This window comes from Erigeron canadensis, chromosome 4 (genome assembly GCF_010389155.1).
Source record: "Erigeron canadensis isolate Cc75 chromosome 4, C_canadensis_v1, whole genome shotgun sequence".
Taxonomy (NCBI): Eukaryota; Viridiplantae; Streptophyta; class Magnoliopsida; order Asterales; family Asteraceae; genus Erigeron; species Erigeron canadensis.
In genome coordinates this window covers 35,641,149-35,652,033 of record NC_057764.1, presented here as the reverse complement: position 1 = coordinate 35,652,033, position 10,885 = coordinate 35,641,149, and the positions used below count along the sequence as shown (strand labels likewise).

At 34.7% G+C, this 10,885-nt stretch overlaps 2 protein-coding genes across 2 annotated transcripts; one reads left to right on the top strand and one right to left on the bottom strand.

Moving 5' to 3' along the window:
- Window positions 1-2,714: 2,714 nt before the first annotated feature.
- LOC122595285 (26S proteasome regulatory subunit S10B homolog B) lies at window positions 2,715-6,647 on the top strand. Its single transcript, XM_043767624.1, has 10 exons — window positions 2,715-2,889; window positions 3,970-4,089; window positions 4,289-4,425; window positions 4,511-4,672; window positions 4,766-4,852; window positions 4,945-5,031; window positions 5,617-5,754; window positions 5,896-6,087; window positions 6,171-6,269; window positions 6,435-6,647. The coding sequence occupies exons 1-10, from the start codon at window positions 2,784-2,786 to the stop codon at window positions 6,507-6,509; spliced, it is 1,203 nt and encodes a 400-aa protein (XP_043623559.1). The 5' UTR covers window positions 2,715-2,783; the 3' UTR covers window positions 6,510-6,647.
- A 1,517-nt stretch (window positions 6,648-8,164) lies between these two features.
- LOC122598520 (probable dehydrin LEA) lies at window positions 8,165-9,284 on the bottom strand. Its single transcript, XM_043771114.1, has 2 exons — window positions 8,841-9,284; window positions 8,165-8,401 (listed from the first exon to the last, which is right to left on the bottom strand). The coding sequence occupies exons 1-2, from the start codon at window positions 9,282-9,284 to the stop codon at window positions 8,165-8,167; spliced, it is 681 nt and encodes a 226-aa protein (XP_043627049.1).
- Between the last annotated feature and the right edge of the window lie 1,601 nt (window positions 9,285-10,885).

Below are 10,885 nucleotides of genomic sequence, written 5' to 3'. Positions count from 1 at the left end.
TCATTATATATTTAAATAATATAATTTAGAGAAACTGTCACAACTGGTCCCTGTGGTTTGTCACATTCGCATTTTGCTCTCTGTGTTTTTTTTTCGTTGTAATTGGTCCCTGTCTTTTTCGTTTTCGTTGCCAAAAGTCCCTGGCACTAACTTCTGTTAAATGAAGGCTGTTAGTGAGGTATAATCGTCAGTTTATATAAAATATACCCTTCTTCTTCCTTCTTCTTCTTCTTCCTTGTTCTAAGCACCACCACCACCACCAAAATCCGGCCAAACATTAGTTTTCCAAATCTTTTGATCTCTATATTTTATTTATTTCTACTTCCACAAATCTTAAACTTAAAGATTCTCCAAAATTAATATCCATCTAGTTGTCAAGTCAGCTACCAAATCAATAGTCCACTGACTTACAAATTTAAACTTGCCAATATAATTTTCATGGTGTACAAGGTAAAACTTATCATCTGGCATTTATGAGATTTATGATTTATTAGAAACTTACATTTGAAAAGAGCATTTGCTGCTCAAAATAGCATTACTGCTTGGGAAAAAAAAAATCATTTTTAAACCAATCCTTTTTAGATATCTCTCAATTTGGATGAGGATATTCAAAGTCATAATTCTTTTAAGTCACTCATGGAAAAACGATTACGTAAATGGAGTTAGATTGAAAACTCATACATCCATTGCCGCTGTTGCAGTGGTAGTCAGATGTGGCTGCTCGGTGATATGCTTTTTCTAGGGTTTTCAGTTGGCTTTTCGAGCTCCACAACCTCAATATCGTCTTTTCTATATCCCATGGATCTAAGACTGCCTCCATCCACCCTAGACGCACTTAATCCCAACCCCTCATGATCGATAACAAGCCCATATCTGGGTTGCACATCTAAAATCGATAACAATGGAGGAAAATCATCAACAGGGTCATTGGGATGAGTTTAAGATCGTAGATTATCCAGTGTGTTTGTTTGCTTAGATTGATGAGAAACATATTTTAACTTGGTAGGAACTAAGGATTACTTCATTCCAAAAGAATTAAGCTTTGATATGGAGTTTTGGAATTGAAATATGTTTTTTTTTCTTTCTTTTTTCTGTGTGACATGTGTGGATTGAAGTGGAGAATATAAAAGAAATGATTTCATTCTTATGATGATATAGATTTTTGATATGTAATAGATATAGATACTAAGGTAAGTAATATACAGATAAAGAGATACATGTATAAATAAATGTATTGTTAATTAATTTTTTTTTATCACATATAGTCCCTGTAGTTACTAAATGGACGATTATACCCTCCCGTGGTTCGCATGTGAAGGGTTTTAACGGCGAAATTTAACAGAAGTTAGTGTCATGGGCTTCTAGCAACGAAAACGAAAAAGACATGGACCACTTGCAACGAAAAAAAAACACAAGGGGCAAAATGCGAATGTAACAAACCATAGGGACCATTTGTGACATTTTCTCTATAATTTATAGACTTGATGAAATGCATTAGAAACGTATTTCAAGGTAAAAACTAAAAACAATTATCTGAAAATAGAAAAAAGCATCTGCATCGCCTCCATAACTATCTTCCCTTCAACAATGTAACTTTTGTTGAAAAAGAAAAATAACTTCTCAGCTATATGTTTTTCTTACTTGGCATATATTCCAAAATCTGTTGGTACCCATCACGCTCTGCTTATCATACTCGCTCGATCCGCTGCCATACTTCTAAATTTGTTAACATTACCCATCATGACCTGTTTTCTCATATTTACATAGTACCTAATGAAACCCGTAAAGATAAAGTTTTACCCAAATGAACCCAGACTAAGTTCAGCGGGTTTAGATTGTCAGACATATATGTTATCAATGTTAATTTATTTTTCGGGGATGAAAATTTTACGGCCTTTAAAAAATCCTTTAAGAAAACAAAATCTTTAAGAGTGTTGGGTAACATACGTTGTTTTTTATTTTTATTATTAAAAAAAATCAAATAAAAGACGTCATCAAATCATAGTTATTTAAAAGAAAAACTTTCAATAAAACATAACCTCTTATCCCATTCCAACAAACAAATATAACATGTTTTTTAATATGTAAAATAAAAATAATATTTTATAGTTATGAACCCGTTTTCTAATTTTTCATTGGAAGTACAATGTGGGTTGGTAAAAATCTAGCGATATTGATGTGATAGGTTGTGAAACCATCCCTTTATGTTTTTCGATAATCGTCAACTCATTTAAATTTATCAATTGCTCCAATAATTTATTTCAAGATTTAATTACTTGTTTACGAGCTCGAATCCAATAGACTCATTTAATATCCTAACTTTTAACATCTTGACTTTCTGAAGTTGAATAATTTTATTGACAGTATAAAATTATCATTTAGAGTATAAAAGCTCGTGAAAGTATCTTGTAAGGAGAAGTTGTAAATGAGATTCACTTGGTGAGCCAAATCAATTTGTTTTTGTTTTTTTTTTTTATAGAAAAAACCTCGGATCGTTTAAGTTTGTGTTTGAGCAAATCAAAAACTATGATACTCGAATTCGAGCTGAAGTGAAGTGGCGTGTCATGAGAAGAAGCCCAGTTATACTAACATAAGGAATTTTATTAGATCAGATATAAGCCCACATAAATACAAGCCCAATTAAAAAAATACAGAAGCCTGGAGTAAATATAGATACAGGATTCCCAATTTTAACATAAAAATCAGTTCTTTTCTTGAACAACAATCCTTATTCTCTCTTTATATATATATATCAATTGATCAGTCAATCAATTAACGTTCCGATGGCGAGTAATGAAGGCGAAGATGCGGTACGCCGCCGTACCGCCGCCACTGAGTATCGGAAAAAGATGCTTCAACATAAAGAACTCGAATCACGTGTTCGCGCAGGTCATTTTTTTTCTCTAGTTTACCTATCTAAAAACCTAATCTTATATACAGATAATGTATTTATATATTTGTATATTCAGCTCAGTAAGTTTTAGGCTTTAGGTGTTACATATTTTTTAAGTATCTAAGTGTTTGTTGTTGGTATAGTTAATCTGTAAAATTTTAGGGTTTGCTATGCTCATGATTTTAATAGGATATTATATTATATTATTTATTGTAAAAATTTATGTGACATCATTGAGTGTATTCAGCTTAATTGTATCGTGTAGTCGCATCTGTGTTATAGTAGGTTCTTTAACTATTCATGGGACTTGTTGATTTCTTTTAGCTGAATAAAACTGCGGTATTATTTTGAACAAGGTCCAAACTTTTAATGGGGTTGTTAAGGATCACTAGTCGTGTTAGTGAATTGTGGTGCTTACATGTATATCTTCGACATTCATTGATGAACTTATTGCTAACTTTCTAAGGATCTGATATAGTATTTTGTTGTTTTGTGGTTTATATACTTCTTTAGTGGTTTTCACCATTACCAGTCATTTATCGATAGCTTTTTCAAATACTTATAATGTTTTTAGTCACCCAGGCTAACTAATGTTGAAATGAAGGGTTTCATTTTGCAAAATTGGAGATACTACTCGTCTTTGAATTATGCTTATGTTCACAATACTTAGATTTGTACCTGTTGCTAGTATTAGTTCCTGTCACTCTAAAGATTTAGATATGTATGGTTGTCATCGGTGCTTAATCTTCTTCCAAGGTGCTTGGATTCAATTAACAAATCAGTGTATCATATATATTTGTACATGGAATCATGGATTAGTATTTCAAACGTTGTCTTACTTTCTTAGGTATAACTTTTTATCATGTTATGTTGTTGTAGTTTTGGCAAATGTACAGGGTCTTATGATAGTTCATTGGTAATTTATGCTTAATTAGTTTTATGCGTAACTTTTACTGGAATTGTATTGGTATCTGTTTCATGATCATTTGCACGATGATCTATTTTGCAATAGAAATTTTGTTTTGTTTAATATGAGTGTTCTATGCTAGATTAACAACAGAACTTGATGTTTGCAGTGCGAGAGGCTTTGAGAAGTACAAAGAAAGAGTATGCCAAAACAGAAGAAGATTTGAAGTCTCTTCAAAGTGTTGGACAGATCATAGGCGAAGTTCTGAGGCCTCTGGATAGTGAACGATGTATCTAATACTTCCATTATTCTCTTTATTTTCATCCGAACTTTCTAGCTTTCTGACTTTCTCATGCTCAGCTTAGCAACCCTATAAACTATTAGACTGCATTACTTTGTAATGTGCCCATCAACAAGTATATCACACTTTCTTTTTGAGGGACATGGAGGTTTCTTCTAACTAATAAAATCTGCTTCTGATATTACAGTGATAGTCAAAGCCAGTAGCGGTCCAAGGTATGTAGTTGGATGTCGCAGTAAAGTTGACAAGGAAAAACTAACAGCTGGGACTAGAGTGGTTCTTGATATGACAACTCTAACCATTATGCGTGCACTCCCCCGTGAAGTTAGTATATGTGCTAAAAATAACTTCAAACTGTTCTTTTGGTTAATAATTGTTTTTTTACTTACATGCTCACAAAATTTTACAGGTTGATCCAGTTGTTTATAACATGCTTCACGAAGATCCTGGAAATGTTAGCTATTCTGCAGTTGGAGGGCTATCAGATCAGATTCGGGAACTAAGGGAATCTATAGAATTGCCTCTGATGAATCCTGAGCTTTTCCTAAGGGTTGGCATCAAACCCCCCAAGGTACCTATTGACACCTTCCCCAATATTTAAAAGATTATTGAAGTATACTGCTTCTTCTTAGGATGACTACAGAGATGTTCTTTTTTTTGTTAGGGGGTTCTTCTCTATGGACCTCCTGGTACTGGGAAGACGTTACTAGCTAGAGCAATTGCTAGCAACATTGATGCTAATTTCTTGAAGGTACTTCTTTGTTCTCTATAATGCATTCGTATTTTCACAAGATAAGACTGCTGACCTATGTTTTATGTTTCCATTTTGGAAATTGTTTATAGGTCGTATCAAGTGCCATTATTGATAAGTACATAGGGGAGAGTGCAAGATTGATCAGGGAAATGTTTAATTATGCACGTGAGCACCAAGTACTGCTTCCACCCTTCAGTCTCTCTATTACTTGACAGTTGACATATGACATATTCAGCATTGCAACTATTTTTAGCTCCCTTGCTGTGGAGCATGAATTTCAACCCATTTATTTATGAATTAGTTAATTCGTGTTATGTCCATCAATACCAATTAAAAAAAAAAATGCTTTAAGAGTAACAGATTGGGTCAAAGGCGTTGAAAGTCACCCATGGTGCATGCTTAATACATTAATTTCCTAAATTAATTCAATCTTAACTTTTTGCTATTGAGATAATGTAAGTAGTTTTTTTAGCTTTTGTTTTTGAAATGATAATATAACACTAGTTAGTATTGACTTGATACTTCACTAGTTGTTTATCAACACTACAAGTTTTTGGACAATTATCTGGAACCTGCACCGCCTGATTTGACTCTTACAAGAATTTATCTGGACTTGTTTTGACCCATCACCCAACGATCCATGTTTTCTGACTCTGTTGTATTTGGTGGTTAGTGGTTTTTGTTAAACAATGTAGTAATGATTGAAGCTTTACTTTCTTCAAGTCAAAGTTTAGCTAGATTTATAACATTTCTTTATCCAGCCCTGCATCATATTTATGGATGAAATTGATGCCATTGGAGGACGTCGTTTTAGTGAGGGAACTAGTGCTGACCGTGAAATTCAAAGAACACTCATGGAGTTGCTTAATCAGCTAGATGGGTTTGATCAGCTTGGCAAGGTTTGTGAAGAAAACCATATTCATGCTCATATTTTGTCATCCCAATTGATGGAATTATGTGTATCTTGGACCATCTAGATCCTGATGAGAAATTAACTAGACTTGCTTTACTTGGAGAGGATTTAATTTGGTTTTCTTTAGGTAAAAATGATTATGGCAACAAACAGACCTGATGTTCTGGATCCTGCTCTTCTTCGTCCTGGTCGTTTAGACAGGAAAATAGAGATCCCACTTCCAAATGAGCAATCAAGAATGGAAATTCTTAAAATTCATGCTGCTGGGATTGCTAAACATGGTGAAATTGATTACGAGGCTGTTGTCAAACTTGCCGAGGTATGATATGTCATTAAGCTAATATATGTAGTTACATCTGATTGTGTTTGTTCAGAACTTCTGACCAATGACATTCTCTTCAGGGGTTTAATGGAGCCGATCTTCGGAATGTGTGCACTGAAGCTGGTATGTCTGCAATCCGTGCAGAACGTGATTATGTTATCCATGAAGATTTTATGAAGGTAATTGTGACCGTGCACTTTTTACTTTGGTCATTACAACATATGGACTTGAATGTTAAACCGAAAACCCCCTTTTTTTTCTCACATTTTAGTTTCATTTGTAACATTAGTTGGAGCATGCCAAGTCAATATTTCTGATATTGTTGTGTTTGGAAAATGTTTCAGGCTGTCCGTAAACTGAATGAGGCCAAGAAGCTTGAATCCAGTGCTCATTACAGTGCCGATTTTGGTAAAGAGTAAACAAGGGGTTGGGTTTAGTTAGCTTATCAAATGGGCAGTTGTAATGTACACTATAAAAAGATTATTTTTTGCTTGTTCTGTAAAAGATATAATTGTTCTCTTTCATTTATTTTTCAGTTTAGTCATGCGTTTACCTTATTATGCCCGCTTACAAGTCGTTTTCTGGTTCATTTCGCACTAGAGATGGAAAAAAAGCCGATCCAATGGGAAAGCCCGATACCCTGGAAAAAAAGCCGATCCAATGGGGAAGCCCGATACCCGAACTTGTTCGGGGCAGGAACTGGGGCATGTTTACCCCGACCCGATATATATAAATTATAAACGTTGTATTAACATATACTTCCATATCTATCCAATATATATATATATATATATATATATATATACGAGTATATCTATATTATAGTTTCTGTTAAAATATACTGTTACTCTATCTATATATATGAGCAATATAGAGTTGTTAGGTTTTGATTGACATTTTCTGTTCTCATCGTCAAACATGTATCAAACTCACAGGGATATTTCTACAATTCTACATGAAAGTAACTTTGGTAGTGTCATAAACTCACACCCAATAAATTTGTCAACCTTAATGAACACTAGTAACTAGTTGTGTTTTATATACTTACATAGTTACATACTCATACGATATGTCTATCTACACAGAGCTTTACCCACACATAATTCGTGTCGGGTTTCGGGTTAATATCAGGTATCGGGTCAGTTTTGGGTAACTTTTTTGCCAAATAGGGTGCCCCGATAAGATCCCAATGGGTATCAGGTCGGATTCGCATATCATCTTATGAGATTCGGGTATGACACTGCCCGCCCTATTGCCATTCCTATTTCACACATTCAGAGAAGAAGGGTTGGGCTTAACTGGTTGAGATCACAACTCGCTGTACGTCACATCACAAGCTGTTTCATTTGTCACAATATTTTTTTTAAAGAGGCATTTTGTGAAGGACGGATTAACAGTTCCTTAAACAAGTGCAACTTATTCCGTGGTGAAGTGTCACGCCACCTTCGCTGAAATGAAATAACATAAATCTTCATTGTTCTTCAAAACAAATGAGTAATGACCCAATCAGACCGCAGTTAAAAATTACACCATCAATAGACGAAACAAAACAAGTATAAGACCAACGAGTTACTTACGATTATTGGAATCCATTCAAATTGTGTAGAACCATTCGTATAATGAACTCAATAGTTTTTGTGCGCCTCCAAATTCCGAACATCACGTTAAACAAGAATGGTCACTTTTTTAAGTCATTATTCTAAATCTAATGTTCACGAACAAGCTAATTAGTTGTTGGTCTTGATATTTTGTACCAAACTGAGTCCCACTGCCGTTGGCACCTTTTTTAGTTACATCATAAATTTAGCCTTTTATATTAGAAAACTAGCTGGACCCGAAAGTTTGTGTTATCAAAAATATATGCACTATGTCTATATGTAGTAGCTTGCACATAAAACAACAAATAAATTAAGTTCCAAATAATATTGTGAACCCGAAATCCACCTACAAACACAGTACGTACTATATAAATCCATACAAAACATAGAGATCCATATTAGAAAAAGATGATATTAAACAAAAACCATATTCTAAGAAGACAATACGACGACTAATTAATTAAGAAATAAAATCATTAATGATGGCCGGGAAGCTTGTCTTTAATCTTATCCATAAAACCTTTCTTCTCGTGTTCTTGTTCAACCCTTATACCGGCCACTGGTGCTCCACCGGTGGTGCTGTCTTTGTCGGTGCTGGCGCTGTGTGCGGCTGCAGATGCCTTCTCTTTGTTGTTGTGTCCCGGAAGCTTTTCTTTAATTTTTTGCATTATACCTTTTTTCTTCCTTCTCCCTCCTTGTCCGTCGTCTTCCGACTACAACAGTATATCGATCATTAGTTAGTTCATTTTTATAATTTTAATCAAGAAAGTTTAAAAACTCAATATATGCACACTAATAACCATTTATATATGTGATTTGGTTTTGCTTATTTAAACTGTTAAAATCACATTATACGTTGTACCCAAATACATTTTTTTTTTATATATATATAAATAAAGGTCAGTTGAACCTTTGGCTAGTACTCGTAATAAACAGCTTGAAAACTTTTTAAAAGAAAATTTCTTGATACCATTAAGTTGAAATAGTTCATTTGATAGATAGCTAGGTCGAATATTTTCAACCGTTTGAGCAAAAACATTTTTCAAATTAAGTGGAAAAAAATAGATAGCTTTTTAAAGAATATTTGTAGGCAGATTAGCTTTTCAATCCAAAACTACAATAGATATGTGGGCTAAAATTTTTAGGTCTTACCGAACTAGAGCTGGAACTAGTTGATCGTCCCAGCTCTTTTGTATCGCCATGAGCTTGGGTATGGCTCACCGGTGCTCCACTGCCGGTAACAGCACCAGTAGTAGTTTTTTCATGATCTCCAGCTACTACACCCACAGTTGCTGCACCGGCACCAGCGACTGCACTAGCCCCGTGCTTGACGTAGTCCACTGGTGTCGGTGCAAAATGGGTTCCGCCATGCATTTCGGAACCCATAGTTGCCTCATCATGGGTCGTCGTTTGATCATGAAGCTCCGAACCAATGGTTGTGTGACCCGCCGCCTCATGAGAGGCCGTCGGCTTAACGGTGGTCGCAACCCCGGTGAGGTGCATTGGAACTCCATGTTCGTCGGTGAGTTGGATCGGGCGGCCGTATTCATCGGTGAGTTGGATCGGACGGCCTTGTTCGTCACGTATATCTGCCATATTTTTATGTTTATTTTGACTTTAAAGATATGTTGCAAGATCTGTTGATCGAAATAGAGTAATTAGTGTGGGTTTTTATGTTGCCGGTGTTTGTCGTCACATGTATGTAGAGGTCGGTCTAGTTTTGCATGTAAACTATGGGATGACACGTATGGTAATGGTATGATAGACCACACGCCACGTATGTATTTCATTGCATGAGTCACTTTAAGAAGATTAGAGCTACAAACGCCGTATAGATCGAAAGTCGATATACTCTGTATATTTTACTGAGTTTTGCTTTGATTGGTGCACCATATTGATATCGATTGACATGATAAGATATCGTTACAGTAGGGATGAGCAAAAAGTCCCCAATCTTGATCCCGTATCAATCCTGTCTTGATCCTGATACTGAAAAATGGTTCCGAATACCGAGTGGGACCGGTACCGGTACCAAGTTTTGATAGTTAGCGGGACCGGTACCAATCGATACCGGGACCGGGAAATCCTGAGCAAATCCCGATGGTCCCATTTAGTCCCGACATGCAAAAAAAGTATATTTTATATATGTTTTTAAGGAATACTATATACGTTTATCTCTATATCTGAATCTATATGTATTCTATATTTATGTTATATGCATATCTATATGTATATCAGTACCTACATATGTATACGATTTGAACATGATGTTGTATATATGTATATCAGTACCTACATGTATATATGATTTGCACAGGGTGTTTTATATATGTTGTCTACGATTTGCCCAGGATGTTTCAATATAGATATAGAATACAGAGACACAATAGAAGTACATTAATATGAGTATAGATGCAGATACATATATCAAGTGATACATGTATATAAGTTAGAACAGGAAACACGTTATATGATGCATTTGTGTAAAATATATTAATACATGGATTTGTATGTATGAGTACTTGATTCATATGAGTACGGATACATATCAATTTGCTGCAATGTGAATCATATGGTATCTGCACTTCAGTACTTTATTTTTAAAGTTATCAATCTTTTAGAAGAATTTATGAAAGTTGCTCTATATCACCAATAGTTAATATTTATAAAAAAAAATAAACAATACTTTTAATTGGGATCAGTCGGGATTTGGTACCAATATTCCGGTCTCATCTCGGTACGGTACCGGTACCGGTACCAATTTAAATGAGACCGGGATCGGTACTATGATTTGGCCATTTTTGAGATCGGTAACATCGGTACCGGGACCGATACGGGACGGTACTAGTCCCATGTCCATCCCTACGTTACAGTATGAAGTCAAAGTCCAACATAAGGTTTGGTGTAAAAAAATATATTAATTCAAGTAACTAAATTTGTCGAGTAGAATGCTAACATGGATAAGTATTGATTTTGTATAGAATAATTATGTACGTTGTGAACCTTTCCTTCAATTTTCTTTTTCTTTTGTGAGTTTCTAATTCTAAGTTTGTTTAAAATCAATTTAAATCTAGAGATTCATATTAGTTTGCTCAATTTCTTTGTAATATCTATATCTATACTATATTATAAATTAAACAGAATTTAAACTTTCAATTCAACATTTATTTTCCTAAAATGCCCCTTCTATCAATTAT

Bases quoted from the DNA above. Each gene is read 5' to 3' on its own strand.
- LOC122595285 (XM_043767624.1), top strand. From the start codon at position 2,784: ATGGCGAGTAATGAAGGCGAAGATGCGGTACGCCGCCGTACCGCCGCC. The intron at 4,426-4,510 runs GTTAGTATATGT...AAAATTTTACAG, and splicing joins TGCGTGCACTCCCCCGTGAA to GTTGATCCAGTTGTTTATAA. The intron at 5,032-5,616 runs GTACTGCTTCCA...TTCTTTATCCAG, and splicing joins ATTATGCACGTGAGCACCAA to CCCTGCATCATATTTATGGA.
- LOC122598520 (XM_043771114.1), bottom strand. From the start codon at position 9,284: ATGGCAGATATACGTGACGAACAAGGCCGTCCGATCCAACTCACCGAT. The intron at 8,402-8,840 runs GTAAGACCTAAA...ATACTGTTGTAG, and splicing joins CTAGTTCCAGCTCTAGTTCG to TCGGAAGACGACGGACAAGG.